This window comes from Peromyscus leucopus, chromosome 4, assembly GCF_004664715.2.
Source record: "Peromyscus leucopus breed LL Stock chromosome 4, UCI_PerLeu_2.1, whole genome shotgun sequence".
Lineage (NCBI taxonomy): Eukaryota > Metazoa > Chordata > Mammalia > Rodentia > Cricetidae > Peromyscus > Peromyscus leucopus.
In genome coordinates, this window is record NC_051066.1 from 37918952 (window position 1) to 37944167 (window position 25216).

General features: G+C 40.2%; 1 protein-coding gene across 6 annotated transcripts in view; it reads right to left on the reverse strand.

Moving 5' to 3' along the window:
* Nucleotides 1-25216, reverse strand: part of Rbms1 (RNA binding motif single stranded interacting protein 1) — a 217948-nt gene that overhangs the window by 136648 nt on the left and 56084 nt on the right. Inside the window, exon 1 of one of the 6 annotated variants that reach the window (XM_037204824.1) lies at nucleotides 6434-7328. The exons of the other annotated variants lie outside the window; for them this stretch is intronic. Within the exon in view, the coding sequence (XP_037060719.1) occupies nucleotides 6434-6457 (24 nt within the window). The 5' untranslated portion in view covers nucleotides 6458-7328. Of the gene's footprint in view, nucleotides 1-6433; nucleotides 7329-25216 lie in introns of those variants that run through there. 6 annotated transcript variants of the gene reach the window in all.

Here is a 25216-nt window from a genome sequence, read left to right on the forward strand (position 1 = left end):
GACACAAGTGGATAGGAATGCGTCCTCAACTTAAGTTACTAAAGACCACAGGGCAAGAAAGGGACAAAGACAGGAGTAATTTCCTTTGTTCCCAGGTGGAAAAAAATAAAAACCGCTTCTCCCGCGGTCCTTTTCGCAGTCACCTCTCTAAATGTATCACGCTTTGAACCTGTGTGAAGGGGAAACCTCAAAAGCGGGTGGTCATGACACGCATGCCACTTCTGGATAGGGCTGATTGCCATCTTTAAATAGGCGGGCTCCCTGAGTATTCCAGTATCGCGGGATTACATCCATGGTACGCATACACAGGTCTTCCTTGGCTTCTAACATCTTCCTGGAAAGGCCCATCTGCTATGATAATGAAAAAATCCCAGCTTGTCTAACAAGTGAAGGGACTCAACTTCTGGCTGTCATAATGGAAACGGTGAACGCCAACTTCCTAGCAAAAGTGAGGCCATGCAGAGAGGCTTTTCTGACAACAGCAAGTTGAAAAAATATACTTCCCAGATATCCTGCTGCTGACTTGGTAAACTGCCTCCATATTCCCTGAAGCCCCAGCAAAAGCAACAAGAAATAGATAGTAAATCTCTCCTACTGAGAGAGCGCGCGCGCACACACACACACACACACACACACACACACACTCCTAATTCTCTTCACTTACTTTTTTTTTTTTAAGGAGTAAAGGATAAGGTCCTTGGTGCACAATGGCAAGTAAGAACTTTCTCCGTTCCTGGATCTCGCTCTGTAGACCAGGCTGGCCTTCAAACCACAAAGATCCGCCTGCCTCTGCCTCCCGAGTGCTGGGATTAAAAGCTTGTGCCAACACCGCCCGGCTAAAGCTACACAGAGAAATCCTGTCTCGAAAAACCAAAAAAAAAAAAAAAAAAAAAAAAAAAAAAAAAAAAAAAGAACTTTCTCCGTAAAATTTGCAGGCTATCTGCCCCTTAAAGAGTTTCAAGATCACAGCACAGCTTAGCCTGGGAAGCAGTGGGGAGACCAGAGCTCTCTTCCACTACTCTGTGCGTGCAGTTGCCGTCTCTTGTCATTATGACCCAGCACAAATATAAAATGGGCAGTGTGAGTTCCAACTGTTCAGGTCAAAGCTGCCTTTTCCTGAGGACTGACTGCCCAACACACACGCTGTCCCCAAACCACCACCACCACGATGCCAACCAGTCATCGATAGAAAAGGCCCATGCACAACCTCAGTTCTAGTGACTGGTCGCTTAGGAAACCACAATCAAAACCACGGGAGAACAGCATTAATTTTTGATGGCTTTCTTCTCAAGTCGTGATGCACTTGCTGGGGTCATGACCCATTGGATGCTGTTCTACTCTAAAATGTTAACACTGGATTGGATAGTAGCTCTCTAGAGATAAGAAGAAAATGTTAGTTGATAATCAAATTTAAAGACACAATAAAAAAAAATCTGATACTAGTAAAATGTGCAAAAAAAAATATTGAAAGAACAAGGACCGACTTTAAGCCTGAAAAAAAAAAATCTAAGAATTAACAGCATGTAGTTTATAGTATCACATAAAGTGCTTAAAAATAGAAAACAGAGGCATGTGTTAAAAAACAATGTACAAAATTGGGTTCAGAAATTCCAGACATAAGTAGACCTAGAGTCTTATCTACAAAGCATTAATACAAAGAAGAAAAGACTGATCTTCCTGAAAATGTATAAAAGGTAGTGAGGTCACTCAAATCCGAAATAGCCAACTTAAGGGAAAGAGCAGGAATGTGAAACCATGTATATAACATATGCAATCAATGACAGATAATCCATGGGCAAGGAGCTGGGACAGCAAAGGCAGGGATGGAGTCTAGTGAGGTCCATCTAGACAAACTGACTTTATCATTTTTTTCCTAAGGAAGAGATGTATTTTAAAACAGAAAGTGAAGAAACAGACCAGAGGGACTGCAAGCTGCTGAGGTGAGACTCGGTGCTATGGAGGAGCCTGGGGAGCCTGTCCTCTTTGCAGGGAAAGGGAGACTGCAATAGCCTGAGCTAGCTGCCTACCTCCTCCTCCCCCACCCTCAGCCCTAGGTAAAGCTGTGGGAACCTGACCCAAGGGGCAGGCCATCCACAGACTGGCCAGTGACCTATGATCTGGGTGGGATTGAAAACATGAACGCGCCAATCTGATTCGCACCCATGGGAATTTGATTCAGAAAACTCCTAGGGCTAAACCAGTTAGTAAAGAGACAGAAACACCAAGAGTGCCTGGGGGTAGAGAGGAGGCCACAGCAAGCCAAAACCATATGCAAGCCAAGGTTATGAGGAAGCAGAAACTATGAGTAAACAGGAAGCTGACTGGCAGCAGCCGGGGGAATTGCAGAGCAGACACCAGGAGCCCTGAGCACTTGGTGGTGAGAGATATAGATGATGGAGGGCGTCCCTGGAGAGGTTTTGGCTCATCAGAGTAGCAGCCCCCTCAAACACCGTATATATACTTAAACCACACCCCTGTTTAGATGAGTTGAAAGAATGTCTTGCCTCTTTGTAACACAGGAGACCAAGCAGAGCTGAACAAATCTGACTCCATATTTCAGTTCCTCACTCACTCGATATATAATTTAGGACAAGCTAGTTGGGGTCTCTGTGTCTCAGATTGTCTTCACAGGATTGCTTTAAGTACAGTGTTACATCAAAAAGGTTCCAGGCTCAATAAATGGCAGCTGCTAGTATTGTCTTCCAGGTTTTATAGCAGTGGAGGGTGGTATAATATCTGATGCTTGCATAGTTAAGTGTGGAAGACCGTCAAAGAACAGAAGGGAGGGGACATTGGTACTCCATGGCAAGTAACAGCCACATTTAGCTAAGAGGAGGTCATTTTCAATACCTGCTTGTTGGACAGCTGAATGAAAATGTCTTCTAAGGCCATCCAACTACAGAGACTATCACAAGAAAAGAATCAGTTTGATGAGGTGTCTGTTTCAAGAGCCTAGCTCCACTGAAGATTTTCTCCATTGTTCTCCAGTCTCCTCTTAAGCTGTATGTGAGAGCCATTTCACGACTAGGAAGGCCAAGCAGTATCCAAGATCACACTGTGGGGCAGGTCTACACGCAAGGATAATGACAATGGAGCAACCAGGACAAGCACAAGCCTGTGTGCTAGCAGGGGAGATGAGACGCGGGTAATGATGCCTTCCGTGATAGCAAAGAGCTTGCACAACTGGAATCTGAGGATGACATTAGAAGACGTTCATCCTACAGAAACCACGGGAAACCAAGACTTTGGTTTTTCACGGTTCACTTTCACAACGACCCCGGGAGGGTAGAGGAGTTGTAAAATATACAATGCAGAGGAGCAAGGGAAAGGTAAGGAAAACTGACTTGCCTACCTGTTGAGGTCCTAAGTAATAAGAAGAGTAGTGTTTAAAACCAAGGCCTGGGTAGGTTCAAAGACGGAGCCCTGACCTTTCTCAAGATCTGTGATGTTGCATCTCAAAAGAAAAGATGTGTCTCAAGTTCCTAGATGTTAAGATGTGTAACCTCTGCAGCAGCAATACAAGGCCTTAAGTGGTAAGTGCCGGGCAAGTGGTCTAGACTGTAGTGTGCTGTGGGAGTCCACAGCAGGGGGGATCGATACAGGATATAACATGGGTGTGGAATGCTCGGCTCCATAAATGTTTTGTTTGGGAGCACGCTCAGAAGGAAGCACTGTGCGGAAGACCAGGAAAAACAGACCTGGACATGGGCTGTGGGGTAGTCAAAGCTGAGATCATTGCTGGGAAGAGTCGAAACCCCCAAGGATTCCTACCCCAAAACTTAACGGATCTCCTTACTATGGAGCCTCTTTGAAGAGAGGAACATTTGGGTGATTCGACTAAAAGTAAAAACAAACAAGATCGGTGGGGCTGAGGGATATCTCTGTTTGTAAAGTGCCTACCATGCCAGCTTAATGTGAGTTCGGTGCCCAGCAGCCATGTAAGACACGAGGTGTGGTGGAGCATGATCCTCGGGCTCGCTGACCACCCAGTCTAGCCTAACTGCTGAGCTCCAGCCACATGAAAGACCCTGTCTCAAAAGAGGTGAAGGGTGCTCTTAAGGTTGACTCCCAAGGTCATCCACAGGCAAGCATATGCACACGCATGTGTATGAACACATCCACACATGCACACTCGCTTTAACAGAAGACAGTCCAGAGTACGGTGATGGAGCTAACTTCTGATAGGCTGTCCAACAAGATAAGATACCTCCTACATAGTATACCTCTACAAGTAAAGGTCTACAGTGGCTTCTGTCCTCGTACCACATACTAAAGCACTGGAAGGACCCTGTTTTATTTGGGTCAACTGAGGACTGAAAGGAAAAACAAAAATTCATTTAACATTGTTCTAAATCACAACCTTTAATGCTTAAAAAGTAATAGTATAGCATTGGTTAGTATAAGTCATTTGCATGAAAAAAACTCATTTAAGAGTGTTTAAAAGCTCACAAAGCTTCTGACTGGCTGCTAGCAAAGTAGAAGTAAAAATATGAGATCAACAGATTGCTTCTATTTCCGTTTTTATATAAAATAGGAAGTACACTATCTCTGGAACAGAACAATATTTTCTAAAATATACTATTTTGCTTTTTATTAAAAAGTTGTAGATCATTTTCCAGATTCAAAGGCTCCCTAGATATGTACAAAATTACATATATAAAAATGAAACCACTACAATAAAATAAAACTGTAGCTGTAAGTCTAGAATACATACAGAGCACCATAAACATAGCCATATGCTGATGACTCTTAGAAGAAGCTATGCTTGGATTACTCTTAAATCTCTCCTAGTGAGCAAAGCAAAGACATGAGTTTTGCCCAAGTGCAGCTTGTCTGCATGGATGATTAACTAATAATAGCTGTCATTTACTGTGCCATTTCACACAAACATATTACACACACAACACATATCAGAATGCCCGTCTTTTTTTACCCAAAGTCACAGATCCAAACCATAGTGCCAGTGGGGTTTGAACTTGGATTTCCCTACTCCCAAACCAAATCTGATGTCTATATTACCACTATTAATGAAGATATATATATAGTAATATATACTGTACATAGTATATAATTATGTAATATAATATTAATACATATATTATAGTACTCTCTTACACTTTTGGGAAGTGGCCATGGCTCCCATCAACCACAGATCTAGGGAAACATCCAGTACTCTGTGGTACACTGTGTTGCCAAATCATGCCGTCCACTAGACTAAGCCTATGACATGCATTTTCAATTGAGAACACATTCCAATTACACTGGGCTTGTTGGAGTACAACACTATTTAGGTGGAGGAGATCTGGACACTGAACTTCTCTTTAGTTGACTTAGGCAAACCTTCCACTATTAGATTATATATGGAATGGTCCAGATAAAAATTCTGGCTTCCACCTAATACTTAGATATCACTTTACTAGTGGTCGCTAAGACGGACTCTCCTGCAATCCACTTTATTTTGGGGAGACAATTGGAGGGATGGAATTGTGATAGAGGCAAGAAGGACTACCTTCTACAGGCTGGCATAATATTAAGAAACTTGCAGAATTCTGAAATAAAATTGGCAACATACTTTCCCTCAAAAAGTCATAGAAGACCTATTTGAGATTAGTTTAATTGTAAAATTATACATCCATCAAAACCTTAACTACCATTTAGGACATTTATCTCTATGAAAAAAATATTTTAAAAAGTTTTAAGTTATAAATAATTTTGAACATAGTTATTACTCTTTTCTTGAAAAGGTTAATAAAAATTAAAAGCTCATTTAAATTTCTGGCACAAAAACTCTAAAAGATATGTTTTTTCCCTATGTTTTTTTTTTAAAATAAAAACAACAGATGGCTTAGTCATTCTAAAACAAAACAGAACAAAAATCTTCAAATGAACAAGTTAAAACTTGAATATTTTGTATTGTTTTGGTTTGTATTTTAATGAATCTGTACCTGTAGCTCACATTCTATAGAAAGAAAAAAAAGTCCAGTGTTTGAGAACCTGGGAGAAGATGAAAGGCCATACACTGTGAGTTACTACCCAGATGGAGACATCTATCTTCTGCCCTCTTTGCTGTGGAAGCCCAGCAATTGGAGCTCCTGGACTATGGGCACACCTATCAAACTATGAGGACCTGTTTTCAGACTATTTCAGATATCTCAAGTTAGTTTCCACAAATTGTAGTTAAACTCACAAGTTCTGAAGGAAAGCTATTATTACAGGGAATCTCTCAAATTAGTTTACCTGGGGAGCTCGAAGTAAGATAATCATCTATGCACGTGAGCACACTGGGGCCAGAGTAACAGCTGGAGAAAGGAAGGAGGGGCATTGCTAATTGCACCCACCTCTCTGCTAAGGCATCTTCAAAGTGACAGAAACAGAGTTTGTGAAAAACTAGAGCCAGAATCTTTAAATCATGGAAAACAAAATGAGTTCAAACCTGGAATAACCACCTCCTTTCCATGAGTAAAATTCAATGAGATGGATGACAACTTTGACAGCACATAGCAAACTGTACCTGGGACAAACAAACCCCATGTCAGCTGAGAATGGTAAAAAGGTCGTTATAAGATAATGCTAACTGTCAGGGAAGGTCCCTAATGGGAGGTCATCTCAAAGCACTCCAAATATGAAAGAAAACCAATGCAAAGTTTCTTTTCTCTTCAGTTGCTAAGATCATTACTAAATTAGGTCTGTTTCACCTGAAGAGGAAGATGCTGGAATAATTAATGACATCCTTAATGGATGCTGATGAGAATGCTGAAAAGCTTTTCATTCTCCACTGAATTATAGAGTTCGAACCAGAATATATAGACTCACAAGTGGATTTCTATTCAGTTGAATATGTATGAAGGCAAACTTTCCAACATTAGGATACGTAGCTTAGAATCCTGAAATAGGATACCTAAGCAGCTTACACAAACTCCCCACCCTAAGTGTTTTTCAGAACAACAAGTTCTGAGTTATCTAACACACGGGGTATACTGACGACAGACCTGTGGCAAACTGATACTCCCAAGTCGAAGAGAAGGCAAATGAGGAAATTCTGGTGTTGTCATGACAATATGACTGATCATGACATCAGCAATTCCTAATTCCAAAGTGTAAGGACACTCCTAGAACACTCAAGCCATATTAAGCACATACTCCCTGAACCACCCTCTGTCCAACCCTCAACCTAACATTAAGTACAGTGGCAGAGAGAATGATATGCTCACCACAGGATTATTATAAAAATCCAGATTCTTCTCTGAGAGAGAGGCAGGAGGAAGTAGATAACTTCTGAAGACATTAGAATGTTTGAGACACATAAACTCATATCTATTCATAATGGTAGGCATAATACATGCATTAACATGTTACCATTCATAAAAATACTTTATCATCCCATTAGAGACTCAGAGATGGCGGCAGGGAAGATGTCTCCATGCTTCTCTGTGAATAGGTAAGTTAGGCAACTTGTCAAAAGTCATGAAGGACAAAAATACAGAATTTCAAGGCCAGGGAGAATTGTATAAGGGCCACTCCCTATGTCCAGCATACAATAATCATTCAACAAATATTTTTAAAAATAAAACTAGGGTTATTTTATTTTATTACACTTATTTATTTGTGGGAGTTGGTCCTCTCGTTCCACATTATGGGTCCTGAGGAGTGAAATCAGACTTGATGACAAACTCCTCTACCTTTTGAGCCATCACACAAGCCCTCAAGAAGTACTTCAACATCTGAATGAGCACTGCTCTTTCTCCTTGGACATACTGGCTAATGATAAATGTCTTAGGTCCCTCTGTACTTGCCCAAATTTATAACAAACTTCAATCAATATCAAACCACTTCTGGAAACATCCAGGGCCAGACTCTATGTCCTCTGGAGATTTATGAAGTAAACTTTTTGGTGTTCTATACCTTATAAAGTGGAGCACAGTCATCTTTGGTGGGGTCTCCACAACCTTCTTGGATTGGCCAAGAAGTGTATAAATCTTTTGTTTATTTACCTAACATACAGTCCTGCATCTGGGAGGTTTTGTTGGCTAAATGAATGGCAAGAGAAACTAGCTTTCTTACATGAAGAAATCTATGGTAAAGTGGCTGTTTTATTCTTACGTTCAAGAACATGAATACCTGAGTCAGAAAGAGCTAAATGTCAGGGAAGTGACCAATCTTAAAGAATATATTTTACAAATGTTGTTATAGCACATGCTACATTTTGTCCCTGTAAGTGACTTTTTAAAAAATGATTTTCATTTCTAATTATGTGCACATGAAAGAAAATTCCCATGGAATCCAGAAGAGATTGTTGGATCCCTTGAAGCTGGAGTTATAAGTGGTTGTAAGCTAGGAATTAAATGTGGGTCTCCAGAGCTGCTCTTTCCTCTAACCATCTGTCGGGGCCCTCCCTGGATGTGACTTTTAAGGAAATGGAATTCCATGACAAAATGCCCTCTTTTGACCTTAACTCTTAGAGTAAAAAAAAAAAAACTTTTGCTTTCCTTTTTGGATAAAAAAGAAGTGTCTTCCTCATGTCTCTGCCACCAACGTCCTATAAATATTTAGATATTAACTCTACATCATGTAATCTAAGACATTACTGATTATAAGTGCCCAAAGTTACTGAGACGCTACCATTAAAAAAAAGTGGATGACAGTAATTATAAGACATCATAAATTATAATGCATACTAATTTCAAAGAGCTTGATATTTGAAGAGTGAGTCTTAGCATCAACAACATATAGTACACAGGTGCAGAGTACACTGCATACAAATAGACATAAGTGTCTTTTTCATTCATAACAAATTCTGAAGGCATATTTTATCAGATACTCATTTTAAGCCTTCCTAGGAACTAAGAGCACAGAGGAAATGAATCACATACTCAGTCCTACCAAGGAGTAAGGCAATAGTATAAGCAGGACATCAAAACAAGAATGCATCTCCTACTCTCCCCAGAAACATGTATCACAAGGAGCAAGTTAAGCCATGTTTCCTTCCTCGGCCATTTCCTCACTGTCATATCAGTGATTTGTGCAGAATTTATATATTACAGACATTTATATAACAAGAAAGGTTAAAGGGAGTTGAACTGAAATCTGTCTAAGTCTTTGTCCAACTCTTCTTCTCCATTTGTTGCTATTAGTGCTTTGAAATGTATCAGTTGCAGATACAGGTGGAGAGAGACCCACCCCTTTCCTAGTACACAGCAGAATTCCATCTTACACCTCTCACAGATTCCCATCCATCTACAGGACCTGGTGAGGCAGTTCTCAGTCTTCCTAGGGCTTCAGATCATCAGATAAGTAACTGTTGTATAATCAGGTTAAGTCAGAGAAAAGACATGTCTGAAATGGCTGTCACAGTCCTTAAAATTGGGAGAAAATGACAATGTGGATGGAAAGCAATCACTTCACAGGCAAAGCAAGCCAGTTATAGGCAGAGCAGCGACTTCTTTGTCCTCGGAGTAACATCTACTATGTAAGGACTCACGTACGTGTTCTGGAACTAACTAGTCTTCTGGCAGCTCCTCTCTGGCCTTACACAGTTGTCCTTATCACTTCACTGCTGTGACCCAAGAAAAGCAAAACAAACTGGTTTTAACCAAAGCTTTGGGATTAGCTATAAATTTCACTTACCTGTAAACATTCCCCCGTTACAAGTGAAAATTATTGTTCTAACCCTGAAAGTCATCTTAAGAAATTAGTAACATACCTTACAAAAGATACACCAAGCACTTAACTCAGGACTTGGTACACTTGGAAGTATTCAAATGTAAGTTCATAAGTATGTAAATTGGTGATGAACAGTACCTTCTAAAAATATGCAAGTACAGGCTGAGGATGCTATATAGTGGTGGAGACTTGTCTAGTACTTACAGCCCCTGAGCTCAACCCCAGGACGGCAAAAACAGAACAGATTAGGTAAGTACTACCCAAACCATGTCATTATTTCACCAAAAACAAAGCTGATTATTGAGGTACATGTTAAATCAATAACAAGTTAAAATTTTTAGTCTATTAGACAAAATTTCTCAGTGTTAATGAGTACCACCTCAGAGTCTCTATAATTTACAATCTCTGGAGTGATTTGAAAGTATATGCTATTTTAGAGGCTGTCATAAGAACTTAAACTTCACACCCGCTGTGTGCATGGAAATCATTAAATACATCCCACTACAAAACACTACAAACACTGTAATAACTGATTTTCCTTCTTATCTGGGTCTCTCAGTGTCGCTTGTTTCAGAAAATCATAGTTTAGGTTTCTGGTGACTAGTAGATTATGTCAAGTAGACGTACAAACCCTAGTAATAGAAAATTAGATGATTCATTTCACTCCATCACATAACACTCAAAACATTCCTACCCACAAAGAAGAATGGTCAAATTGCTGATGACTATTGAAACTATTCATTGTTTCTGCTCTGGTGTATGTTTGGAATCTTCCATCATTAAGGTATCTTTAGCTGATAGGAGTTCACAAACAGCTGGTGGGAGTATACAAATGTCTTGTGAAGTTGACTCTTAAGGAATTCCAGACCGTTCAGGTGAATTTATTCTCAGTGCTGTTATATACAGGAAGTGACCACACAATGGTTGGTTTTCTTTTAACTGCCCATTTTCCCTTTTCTCAACCGAATTGTCTCATAAGAAAGAAGGAAAGAAAAACAGACAAAGCCATTTTAAAAGTTGAGATATGTAATTATATAAGAGCAAACAGTGACTCCATTTGGAAACGCTTATAAATCTAAGGGATGAAATTGAGAGGATTCAGCTAATTTCCATAATTGATGGCAACCCCTCCCTCAGCTGTTTCTAAATTAGAATTCTGATTCTTGCTGACTTTCTTTTCCTTCTCCACCAGTTTTACCCATTAGATTCTCCAAGCTACAACTACTAACCTCTTCTGTTTTCTCCTGTGACCATTCCTTATTTATTCTGTGTTCCTGCCAACCAGTCCTTATGCTTTCCAATGTTATGTTCTAAGCTTTCACAACAGCTTTATATTGCCTCTGACTACATCATTCTACTTCCTAAAACACTCACCTCAAACGCAAGGCACTCTACTCTGACTCCCTTGCCCCTTTACCTCTATTTCAGCTACTCCTCATACTTTGGGTTGCCCATGGATCTTTCAGCTGCTCCTCATACTTTGGGTTGCCCATGGATCTTCCAGCTACTCCTCACGCTTTGGCTGCCCATGGACTTGCTCTTTCCTGGTTCTGAGCTTTGCCAGGAAACAGCCTCTCTTCTTCCATCTGCCAGACCACACTCACCCACCTCTCTCTGTTTATTTTGTTGAAATCACAGCTCATGGTCTGGCTCCTTTGAGCTTTTCCTGCTCCCATTTCCTGAGACTCCTTGCATTATTTTTTAAGGGCTGTCTTAATGCATAAATTAGGCCATCTTACTACACACACATTGGACATTATGAACTCCCTTGAGAAAACAATGCCAAGATACAGCATGCACTCTGTACTATTTACTCTGTAGAAAGGCATCCAGCAAGAGATCAGTACATGCTCATTGACCTGGCTGCACCATAAATCAGTACCTCCCAGTTTCCTTGCCAGTTTGGCACTTTTGAGAGTCTCTGTAAACTCCCACCAGCCCCTGTGGCTCAATTCTTCATGATTTAGAACCAGGACTGATAAGGATACACACTGTCATCCTAACTTGAAGACAGATATAGAGAATGAATGAATCAGGGAGTAGTTACAAGGACACAAAAGATAGGTGCAGTTAACCTCAGTACCCTTTCTGTTTTTTGATCCATCCATCCATCCATCCATCCATCCATCCATCCATCCATCCATCCATCTATCCAACTACTATTAACAACTATTTTCCACACAACCACATACCTACTTATCTTCCATTATTATTAAAAAAAAAACTTTGATATAAGATATGTACAAAATACAGCTTCTTGAACTAAGAGGCTAAATAACTGAATATTTTCTTTTTCTTGAATGAACATTTACTTATTAAAATCAAAAATAGTACCAAAATGTATTTTTAGAATGATTGACATAACCGAGGATTATGATTTTCCCTCATGACACAACCCCTTGAAACTCCAATGGTTGATTTTTTTCAGAGTATCTGTTTCTTCCTTCTTCCTCTTCAATACAAAAGAGTAGAGCTCTCTGTGATCCACTTTATCTCCACCATCTACAGACTGCCACTGCCATTTGTAGCATAGAGAAGCAGACAAAGCATAGGCCTTCAATGAAAACCACAACTTTAAAAAAGGAGAGAAGTATAAACCCATTAGCTTAGCAACCTTCACCTAAATCTACAGTTATACAAAAGGAAAAGACTCCTACCTCATCATTTTTGTGAAAAAATAATTATAAAAATCATAATTTTATTCAACTATAAAAATAAACTATTATCTTTTACCATTAGCAAAGTCAACCTTCTTTAGGTAACTTCAGAACACAGCTAAGATGTTTTCATGGGTGATATTATTCTACCTAAAATTCCAGTCTTATCCCTATATCATATCTATAACCCCAGAATTCAGCAGGCTGAGGCAGGAGGATCATCATCAGTTTAAAGCCAGTTTGGGCTATACAGACAAACCTTGTTTCAAAAGAAGAGAAAGAGGAAAAAAACTAGATCACATAAAAAGTATTTACTATGATGAATTTGGCTTTATTCCAGAGATGCAAGACTGGTTCAACTTACTCAAATTGTTAAATGTAATAAGTCATATAAATGGACTTCAAAGACAGAAATCATATGATTATTTCAATAGTCACAGAAAAGGCCTTGAAAAAACCCAGAATCCCTTCATGATGAAAGCCCTAAGAAGAATAATGTTGGGAAGGATACACATCAGTATCATAAAGGCTCTGTTTTGCAAACCCATAGTCAGCATTATGTTAAATAGAGAAAAATTTGAAGCAATCCTATTAGAATCAGGAATAAGATAAGACTGTTCATTCTTTCCATTCCTATTCAAAATAGTGCTCTACAATTTGAGTTCAAACAATAAGACAAAAGAAGGAAATAAAAATTGATTCAAATAGGAAGAGAAGTAGTCAAACTATCCCTGTTATCAGATGACATGATTCTAATTATGAGACACGCTAAAAGCTCCACCACAAACCCCCAGAACTTATAAATACTTTCAGCAAAGGAACAAAATACAAATTGACAGACACAAGTCAGCAGTCTTTCTATATATCAATGAAAAGACCCTGAGAGAGAAATCAGAGAAACAATTCCATTCACAATAATCTTAAAAATGTATTATCTGGGAATAAACCTAACTTAGAAGCTGAAAGACCTCTACAATGAAAACTTTAAAACTCTGATGGAAGAAATCCAGGAAGACACTAGCAGATGGAAATACCTCACATGCTAATGGATTAGAAGAATTAATATTCTGAAATGACCCTCCTACCAAAACCAATTTGCAGATTCAATGCACTTCCAACCAAAACCCCCATGCTCCTCTTTAGAGAAACAGAAAAACAATCTTAAAATTCATGACTGTTCAAAAGACACTGGATAGCCAAAGCTATCTATCTTACTAGAGAGATTACCATAGCCTATCTCATATCATTCTACAGAGCTATGGTGATAAAAAAAAAAAAATCATGGTGTTGGCACAAAAACAGGCACATAGATCAATAGAACAGAACAGAACACTCAGAAGGCCCAGATACATGCCCATAAAACTATAGCCACTCCCCCTTTCTTTTTGAGAAAGATGCCAAAAATATGCAATATAGAAAAGACAGAATCTTCAGCAAATTGTTGGGGACGGTGGATGTTTACATGTAGAAAAATGAAACTAGATTCTTATCTGCCACTCTACATACACACACATACACACTTAACTACAAATGAATTCATGACCTCAACATAAAACCTGAAACTCTGAAAAGGCAGGATATGCTACAAGATAAGACACAAGTAAGGACTTTCTAAATATGACACAAACCACCCAGGAAGGCCAACGATTGACAAATGGGACCTCTGAAATATAAAAGCACTGAAGGAGATAGCTGATCGAATCAACAGGCAGCCCAACAATGGAAGAAAATCTTTGTCAGTGATACATCCAACAGAGGACTTAAATACAAAAAGCAAGAAAACAAACAACCCAATCAAAAGTGGGGGCTGTAGCAATGTCTAGGTGGTTAAGAGCACTGGCTGCTCTTCCAGAGGATCAGGGTTCAATTCCCAGCACCCATAGGACAGCTCACCTGTAATTCCAGTTCTGGGGGATCTGGTGCCTTCTTCTGGCCTCTGCAGGCACAAGGCACACATATGGTGCACAAACATACACGCAGATATAATATCCATATACGGAAAAATAAATAAAATAAATGGGCTACAGATCTGAACAGGGAGTTCTCAATAGAAGAATTACAAATGGATAAACAAACATCTTCAAAAAGCACTTGCCATCATGAACCCTCAGGGTCATGCAAATTTAAAGTACATTTAGATTCCATCTCACCCCAGTCAGGATCACTGTCACATGACAAGCAAATGGTGGTGAAGATGTAGTGAAAGAAGAATCCTTATTCACTGTTGGTGGGAGTATACAAACTGGTACAACCACTATGGAAATCAGTAGGGAGGCTCCCCCAAAAGCCAGAGCTACAGCTACCATATAACCCAGCTATACCACTCCTAGGTCTAAAGCCAAAGGACTCTGTCTTCTACTACAAAGATCCGTGCTCACTCCTGTTCGCTGCTGCTCTTCTCACAATAGCTAGGAAATGTAATCAGCCTAGATGACCATCAGATGAGGAATGGATAATGAAAATGTGGTATGTGTACACACAACAATTTTGTTCCTTGTGAGGAAAAATCAAAATATGAAATTTGCAGGTGAATGGATAGAACTGGCCAGAAAAAAACAAAAACAAACAAACAAACAAACAAAACTAAGAGAGGTAACCCAGACTTGGAAAGACAAATGCTTCGTGTTCTCTTTCATATATAGGCCCTAGCTCCAAAACTACAGATTTGTATGTTTATTCTGCAGTACCTGCAGAAGCCAGGAATCCAGGAGGGCAAGAAGGCTGCCTTAAGGGAGGAGGGACAGTATAACATAGCCTACGTAAAAAGTAAAGGAGGAGGAGATGCTGGGGTGAAAGTGTTTAAACACAGGGGTAGGAAATGAGGAAGGTGAGGAAAGGAAAGAGGATTAACCAAAAAGAGAGGTGTGTGAGAAAAAAAATCATATGGAAAACTACTACGTTGTAAGTCAAAGGAAAAAAAGTTATAAGATACCCTGCATGGCTCGACATGACTTTCCTGTGGCAGGTGTGGGAGGCCTCCAAAAACAATACAGACTATTACCACTCCTCTTGGTTGTTCAACAGAAGTGGCTGATATGACCCTGTTGAAAACACCACACACCTTGGTTTCAGGATATAGACTAATCAAGCTGGAACTGATCTGGAAGCTTCCTTCTTACTGGTTAGCTTTTGTCGTGCCTGAAGGTGTTATGCAGAGTATCAAAGAAATAGCATCAATGATTGTACTCAACTTTGAGCCTCATGCACTATGAATGCCAACCTGCCAGGTAAGATGAGCTCACTACACACCAGTGGCACAACTGTTAGGGGGTAATGGACTTCTCTGTTTTATCTGAAGCCTGTTCCCCATACTGTAAACCTGGCCTAAACCTCATGGCTGAGAAGGTCTAAGGCCTTAGGAAAAACTCACTATTATTGTTTACCTAAACCGACAAAATATCAAACTGTCTTCTAAATATTTGTGTTTCAACTAATAGGCAAATGCTGTTCTCAGCCTTAACCAGAGAAGCTTCTGTTTGCAATGAGCACAAGTGAATACAGACTGAGAATCAGAAATGGTTGAGTGCTCAACCCTAATCATGGCATTTATACAACCTCCTCTGAGGTCCAGGGAATGTTTCAGAAGAGGAAGCAGGGAAAAAATGTGAAAGCAGTTAGATGAGGAGGAGGATTGTGAAAGGCCATCATCTGAGCATGACACAACCATTGCAATCTCACAGCACCTGCCCATGACTACTGTGCTGGGCCTGCCAATAGTCATCCATGGATCAAGGAGGGAATCACAGGGCCTTCCGGTCCCTGCTAAACTATTAGTTACTGGTAGTTCTAGGGGAGGATCTGCTTGTATTCAGTCATGTACCCACTGTGAGCCTAGCAGGCTCCAATGGATAGTTCTAAACTCCTGGCTACATAGATGACTCTGGTCAAACTTAGTGGGTCCCAAAACAAAAGGAAAATATGTGAATGTGGAAAGAGACTTGTAGGGAGGAGAGGGAGAAAGATTAAACACAGGGGAGTGAGAGTAATCAGAATGCACCATATACATACACAAAATTGTCAAAGAACAAACTTAATCAAAATTATTCTTTAAAAACCAACTACCTAAATTATTTGGGGAAAAAAACCCTAGACACTTCTACTCTTACAGTATAATTTCAAGAAAACCTACAATATCCACTTCCTCTCAGTGACTGACAGCACCATGTCATCAAGTTCTGAACTTCCCATTCTTTTGTGTTCTAGCTGGGCCTAGAGGCCCAGGCCTGTAATCCTAGCTATTCTAGAGGCTGAGACAGAAAAATTGTGAGTTCATGACCTGCTAAGGTGCAGAATGAGCTCTTGACAAGACTGGGCAACACAGTGAGACCCTGCCTCAAAAAACAAAACATAGTTTGCATCGATTAGTAGTAGCGCGCTTGCCTTCCATGGGGCCCTAGGTTCCGTTCCCAGTGCTGAAAACACAAACTGAAACAAATAAATAAGACAAGAAGGATAGTATTAGACATTACCACTGTAGTGCTTAATATGTTGGGAAACATTGCTAATAAAGTATTTTGGAGTGTTTATTTCATTCATTCTTAAATTCCCTAATCCTTTATTCTCTCATTTTTTCTGGCCCATGAGGTCACATCCTCATGAACAGCATTATCAATCTACCATTCCATTTCACTTAATCAATCTAAAGTAACAACATGCCACTTAAGAGTGCTGTTTCTAGCACGTAGCATCCATAGCTCCCCCGTTCCTCTTTTGAAGGAGCATTTCAGACAAGAGCTTTCCACTTCTCCTCTTGAACTGCCAACAACCTCCCATGGAAATCCTAGCGATACTCACCTAAAATTTCACCAAACATTCACCTGGCTTTAGTTACACCCTCAGTGCTATGAAATATCCAATTTATTCATCTGCAAGTGTTCTTGGCCCCATCCCTTGTGAATTAATTGAAACCCTCAATTCGCCCTTCATTGCCAAATGATGAGAAGTCACCTGAAACTATTTATAGGAAATGCCTTCAGTTCTTTTTCAAATACATCTCTATAGTTTTCCATATCTTCTTGGCAGTGTTCTCTATGCCAATAGTTTCAGAAATGCCTCTAGTTCTTCATAAGATACAGATTTTTGCCTTTTATCCTTTACTTCAGAGAAGTTCCCTATAACTGCTCCTTATCCCCACCCTCATCCAAAGCCCTCCACATCAAGTACGATTTTGTTTGTTTTCAATAGTGAGTCATTTTTTTTTTTTTTTTTTTCAGGATTGAAGAGGTAGCCAGGGTGGGAAAGTGCCTGCTTCACAGACACGAAGACCTGACTTTCATCCTCAGAAGCCCTGTAAAAATGCCAGGCCCGGTGACACACACTTGTAATATCAGCGCTTGGAAGGAAGAGACTGGAGCGTCCCTGAGGCGTGCTGGCCAGTCCATCTAGCCTAATTGGTAGCTTCCAGGCCAATTGGAAACCCTTTCACAAAGAAGGTAGAAGGCATTACTTAGGATGTCACTGAAGTTGTCCCCTGACCTCCATAAGCATATGCACATACCCATGCTTACATGAGTATTGTACCCATGCACACAATAAAGCATTACATTAATATGTCTTCCATTTAGAACTAAGGAAAGAAGATGGAATGGTTTTCCCTGGACTATTTACTTACTCAAGTTTTCTCTCCCTAAGACAAGGAAAGGAGGCATTTCTTGTGACTTAAGACGTTTCCTGCCTTTTCTCCTTCACAGCCAGAGTTATTGAGTGATCACTCTACAATAGAAGCTTTTGCACAGAGGCAGCTGACATTCGAGGTGCAGACTACTCTAACCGACTCTCTCCTCACCACTCCACAACTTTGCTCTGTCCATCCAGCGCTACCGAGCTCTGTATCCATGTCACCCACCTGCCTCATGGAATTTCGAGTTGTCCTCCATTGGCCCCTTCTCTTCTCTGTTCCAGATCTTTTCCATATATGATCTCACCCACAGCAATCACAATAATCTCCACTGGACCAAAGAAGCCTGTGTGTAGGGTTCCAAGCTCACCTTTTTGACTGAGTTTTTGTGTCCCCCAACACCAGCATATTCTCATTCTTCTCCCCACGCCACCCCACCCTGACCCCTCCACCCCATGCTCTTCACTATAGTCACCCGTATCATATACTACTGCAACTCTGGAATCAAAAGTGATTTTTTTTAAATTGCCTTAAGAGTCTAAGAAAAAAGTATAATTTTGTAAAATTAAGAACAAAAATTTCCTCAACTAATATGGCACTCTTACTACCCATTTTGTTTTGTTTTCACACAGAAAGTCTTCAGAGTAGGCTCTGAGAAAAACTGGTTCTCTAATGAGTGAAAACACTCCTGAGTGCATTTGGGAATGCTGACTGCTTCCAAAGTGCAGGGGAATGAAAGCCCCATTAATGGGCAACAGTTGCATCTACGTGAACTAAGAGCTGAGTAACTGAATTTTAAATTGAATTTCAACCCGACTTTTGGTTGAAAACTTTTAAATGAAAAGAAAAATCACACACTTGAGTGTAATTATATCTACTGTCTACTCACTCATAAGTGACTATACATGTAGCAGAAACTAAAAAAATGATTCTGCATCATGAATTTCAGAACCTCTCCTCATATTTTTAAAAGTAAAGGGATGCAAAGGAATGAATAATTAAGGACTAAAATGTAAAAGGTGGGCAGTAATGGGAAAGGAAGGAACTTTAAAGGCAAATATGAAGAGGATGTTTGCTAGTCTGGAATGAGTTCAGTGGTAGAGCACTTGCGTAGCATGTGGAAAGACCTAAGTTCAGTTCCCAGCACCAATAAATAAATAAAGGGTGCTTACCTTAAAGTAATTAGGAATTGCTGTTCTCTTTAGAAATGATTAATATCTGGTGGCTTAACAAAAGTAGTCTTCAGATCGTGTTAGAACGGAGAATGACAGTCGTACCTGGCATGTGGCATTAACTCATCATCAACATGCCTGGAGGTACAGCTGCTGGAACGGGGCAGCACAGAGTGGGAGGATTTTAAAGCAATACTATTTTGAATGGCAGAGCCTAGATTCTCAGGCTTGCATGGCAATCACTTTACCCAGTGAACCTTCTTCTCAGCCTCTACAGTGAATTCCTTTTTTTGGGGGGTGGGGGGGTGGGGGGGAAGTGCACATCAAGACAGAGTTTCTCTGCGTAGCCTTTCTGTCCTGGTACTCACAGAGATCTGCCTGCCTCTGCCTCCCAAGTGGTGGGATTAAAGGTGTGCGCCACTACAGCCTGGCTCAGTGAATTCTTTTTAATCTCAAGAGATGAGTAGGTCTCTTAAATTTTTCAAAACACCTTTTCCTGGGCAGTTGCTTTTTAGTTATTTTGTATCTTATGAGCGCGTTCTAAAGATTGAGTAAAAGGGACCCTAAAATAGTGTTGTTCATCCTTTAACCAGGTTGTTCCCCAATTCATCCAGCTAGTGTTGATGAGTCGGAGTACAAAGGAGGAGTAAGCTGATGTTGGGAAAGAGAAGCGATGACACAGAGTGACTCACAGGACTTCAGCAGACTCCGGAAGAAAGAGAAGCCCGTGGATACCAGGAAGCAATGGGGCCAGCCCCTGCAACCTGCCAAACCAAGAGCCACTGCAGGACAAGAACGGAAGGAGTTCCGGAGGACATCGTTCAGCTCTTCCCTTTCAAACCATGCCTGAACCAAAGGCAGTTACCCAGTTGGTGTCCACAGGGCCCCTGCTCACGACGGTCAGCCCTGAGATGTGGAAAGGCAGCATGCTTAGGCTCCACTGAGCTCTGGTTTCCTAACTCAGGTTCTGATTCCCCTATATATCCTTGGTACGGTCTCACTCCACGACTTAAGATAGACAGCAGCAAGTCTCCATTACAATCAGAATGTCTCACTAAACAAACACTAACAAGGTTTTCTGAGAAAGAGAAACAGAGTCTTACAGATTAATTAATTTTAATTAATTTACTTTTGCTGTGCGGGATCGAATTCGGGCTTTGTACTCGATGGGCGATGGGCACACGCCTTACTAATGAGTGCACCCTCAGCCTTATAGGTTAGTGCTTGCCAATCCTAAGTCATTTAAAAAGGGGAAGAATTTAATGTCGGTCAACCTCACCTGCTTACCTAACAAGTTATTTTTTTCTTTCTAAACATTTATTACTGAAGACGCTATAGTACTTTCACCTACATCGGTGGCAGGCACCACATTAATTTTATTCCAATTAAAGGTTTCAGGAAAAAAAAAGCCTCAGATTCTTGAACAGGAATAACTGGAAACAGCACCCCCTCTACCTACATCAAAGAAGAAAAAAACCCATACAAATTAACCATCCTTCCTCAACTTTAAAATGCACCTTTAATGTTTACATATTTCAATGCCTTTAAAATACATTATAATTTGGTAGCTACAAGTTAAGGTCAATGGTGGCAATTTTTTGCAAGCTATATATGAATCAGAGGCTCTTTGGGTTGGAAACATACATGTTTTATGTCAAAGGAGACATTTTTCTTGCTATTAGAAGCCAGCAGATTTGTGATGAGATGGTTTTAAGAACTGTGTTATATTTTGGGAACGAGTGCTTCCTGTCCAGATTTGTGCAGTCACCTCATTCTGGGCGACTTCTAAACAACCTGGGGTCACAGTGGCTTCTCTTTAATTAGTATCTCACTGCTGGAGGGAGGGTTGCTCCTCAAGAGGAAAAGAATGCAGAAAGAAATTATAAACAAAGGTCTTCAAGGCAACTTAGTAGAAGGGTCAAGGAATGAAAAAATGTCTGGCTTCTCTGTCACCAAAGTTCAGCCGGAAATAGTTTTGCTTCCGACAAATTGAGAAGGCTGGAATTTTTATGCATGTTTGTTAATTCTGGCTTACTGTATTAAGACTTTCCTTCAACCTGATAACCTCTGGCTGAAACTACACACTGGCTGTTTAGATGACAAAAAGATCCACAGAGAAGACACACAGTTCGTTACATTTTTCTCACTGAAGACCTCATACATTAAAGTTTGGCAGTATCCAAATTACAATTATGCAACATCCCCTTTTGAAAACAAAGTTACAATATGCAAGAAAATAGAAGTCAACAATGCCTATCCAACAGATTTTTGAAAATCTATATTAAATATCTAAGATGGCTAGGCAGTGGTAGTGCAGGCCTTTGATCCCAGCACTTGGGAGGCAGAGACAGGCGGATCTCTGTGAGTTTGAGGCCAGCCTGGTCTACAGAGCGAGATCCAGGACAGCCAGGGTTACACAGAGAAACTCTGTCTCAAACACCCCCTCCCAAAAAAGTCTAAGGTGACACTTTATATAAATACATGTGGAAAATCATCTAATCTTATAAAGCCAAGAAAAAAATATATAACTGAAAGATACTCACCCCATATAAATGAGAGACTAAATGAATGAGAGACTAAAAACTGAAGAAAATAAAATTGCTTGAAAATAAGGAATGACAAGATTTTTAAATTCTGAAAAGTTTGACTACACACACACACACACACACACACACACACACACACACACATATATATATCTGAATGATTATGTACACACAGATAGTGACAGAGTCAATATGAATATAATTCCAAAAGAGAATTGCATCTTTAAAATGCAGTTTTGAAACCGAGAGGGAAACTTAAAAATAAGACAATTGTGTGTGTGGGTATTGTTCTAGAACACTACATCTTCAGTTGGAAATGATGACACTGCTTCATGGTTCCTATCAGGTACTATTTACAAGAAATCGCCCCAGCAGGGCACCTGTGTCCAGTTCCTAAGCGTGTAGAACACTCACCCTACAGGACTGTGTTCCAGGCAAGTTCAAACTGCTAAGCTGAATTTCATTCTGGTCTGGAAGTAACTTTTACTCAATTGAATGCAGCTGTGAGCACAGACTACCGTTCCAAGAAACAAGAAACATTGCTATGAGAGCACCATTTTAAGAAATGCAAATTCGCTTTCATTATTTCAAGTCTGAACAACTAGAGTAGGAATGAACTCTCTGGTCCCTCCTAGTCAAATGACACTTTTATACATACTCAAGAGAAAACAATCAGAGTGCGTCTGAGTTGGAGAGCATGCCTTGTACGCTTTTGTCACCGATATATTTTAATAACCATCTCACCAGGTTGTTGATAACAAATAGAATGCCTTTGTTTTTTGAGTTTTGTTTTGTTTTCAAAAAAAAAATCAAAGTTATACTTAAACTCGGCTCTTTCTTAAATGTCACTCTCTAGTACAACTCAGTTTCCTCTCTCTGTATTCACAGAAACGTAGTCTGGCAAATAACAGGGGCGGTCTCCACAGAGGAAATGCTGCCAGCTCACAACACCGGATGTAATTAAGACCACAAGAGACATACACTTGGTTATAAATGCTGAACTTAGAGGTATTGGAAAGAAAAAAGTCTAACTTTTGATTGGGCAGACTAATTGTTTTAGTCCATCATATACTCCCAAATAAAGTCGCTGGAAATTATCTGGGTAACCCCAGGTTCTACTTTCTGGAGATTTAAAAATGAACAGCAAAGCTCCGATAGATTCTTACCACCCCTGAGCATTTCCCTGCCTTTGAGGCCAAGGGAACAGAGGGGTGTGGTTGACCTGCCATGGGGGGGGGAGTGGGGGGAGGGGGGGGGGGGCAGTGCAGGGTCAGTTGGATCAGCTTCCACAAATAGTTGGGAGTACTATCTTATAAGAAAGCCTTTTCCAGTAGGAGCAGAGACTAGATCTGGCCACAGATGGGCTGGTAAAACAGTAAGCTAGTGAGTATCATTAACTAACTTGAGTAGTGGGCTGGGCGAAGTTAATCTGCACCCCACGGGGAGCGGTTTTCCTGTTCCCACCCTTGGCACCAGGGCTGTCTTTTGTGCGGACTGATGGTGATAGTTGTGAGTATTGCCTCTCCACCGGTTCCAAAAACCCAAGTTCAAGCTTTGTTTTTAAAGATGAAAGCACAAGGCTTTGGCACCTGGATCTGTTTAAGTTTGGCTACTGCTGCTCTGCAGGCCTCATAGTCAATCAGGACCGATCACTCTCTAGCTGAAAACTTATGCTTTTAAACACAATCATCTATAAAAACAAGCAAAATTAAACAAACCAAAAACAAACAAACAAAAAAAACCCAAACCAAAACCAAAACCAAAAACCCAATTCTTCAGAGAAAATTTAAAATTCAACTTACTTATTTAAAACAAGACACCAGAATATTTTAATTTTCATCAAAACGTTTTTATTTAAGAGCACGAACTAAAAGGAGTAGCTAGCAGTTTTTACTCTTTAGAAATTAACAGGAAGTCTCCTTTTGTTTTGAAATATGTGATTAATATTGGTTAGGAAGGTGAGCATTTGTTATAAGAGATTAAAAACTTTCTGCAATGCACACTGTGGTAAGAACCACACATTTTTGAAACGATTTTGTTTTGTGTTAGTCAGCCATCTTACTAATTCAAAAAGTCTTTGAAAAAAAAATTACAAGAAAAATCTTTGCCACTAGAGGGGGTTCAAAATTGCCTTTGCAGCAAATACACTCCAACAGTGCAGTTAACATCTGGAGCAACATCAAGGATGACTATAGCACGCTTCTTTTTCATTACTCAGTGGGATTAAGTTAAAAATAAGGTTTTGGTGAGGGTAAACCAGAAAACTCACTGTAAGTATATGACACTTCTATGGGTAATTTAACAGAAACATTCTAATCTCTGAAAGTGTGATAAACTGAGTTTGGTACTAATTGCTTCTTCATTGGGAGTGGGATCTTTCAGTTTCTCAAGCTTTGTTTTGGAGACAGTCTCATATTTCCCAGACTGGCCTCAACCTTGCTATGTAGGTCGGGAGGACTTTGAACTTTTGAGCCTTCTGCCTCAACCTTCCAAGTGAGTGCCAGGCTAACAGATGTGTGCCACTACACTAAGTGTCTGACACTCGTTGGTGCCATGGCTCAAGCTCAGTGCTTCATGTGCGCTAGGTAGTCATTCTCAACTGAACTTCATCCATGCCCTCAAACTTCAACAATGCTGCAGACGCATGGCTGTGGAGTCCTCTCTGCTGTAATGCAGTTTAAGGGTGTCTATACCAGTCTCCTATCTAGTTAGATCCCACATGGAGCAGTGTCTGGCAAAATGACATAGAGAACCAAGGTACTCCAGGCACAGCCAGACAACTCAAGGATGTGTGAAGCCACTGTGGGCCTTCCACCCCCAGCTGAGTTTCCAATTGCATCCACCTGCATCAGGGACCTAGCCAAAGTCACATGGAAGGAATAATGCAAAATAATAGCTCATTGTTTTGTTTGTGGTAGCATGATAATCACTAAAAGATAATACAAATAATGTTAGTTAACATGTTTGTATGATGTCTGACTTTTTTTTTAATTTTTAAATTACACTGTTTCTTTATTTATTTGTGTTGGAGTTAGGAACATGGTGTGCTTAAGATGGTCAGAGAACAACTTCCAGGAGTCAGTTTTCTCCTTCTACCTTGTGGATCCCAGGGATGGATATCAGGTTATTTAGCTTGGTAGCAAGCACCTTTACCTCTGAACCATCTCACTGGCCCATGTCCAATATTTTAAAAAGCCTTTTCACACCCATTATCTCCCACAGTCATGCCATACAGGAGGAAACCAGGTCATGGTTAAATTCCTCATCATGGTTAAATTCCTCGTCTAGCCAGGCAGTAGTGGCGCACGCCTTTAATACCAGCACTTGGGAGGCAGAGGCAGACAGATCTCGGTGAATTTGAGGCCAGCCTGGTCAAAAAACAAAACAAAACAGCTCAACAATAATAACAACAATTGAAAACAGCTCTTTTTATCTGAATACCTTGTTCCTCATTGTGCGTTTTGTAACTAGTATAATGATTGTCAAATGATCACTTATTGACTAGGAACTATTCCCTTTAGTTTTGTTTCCAATTAAAACTGACCCTCTAAATGACTGCATTAG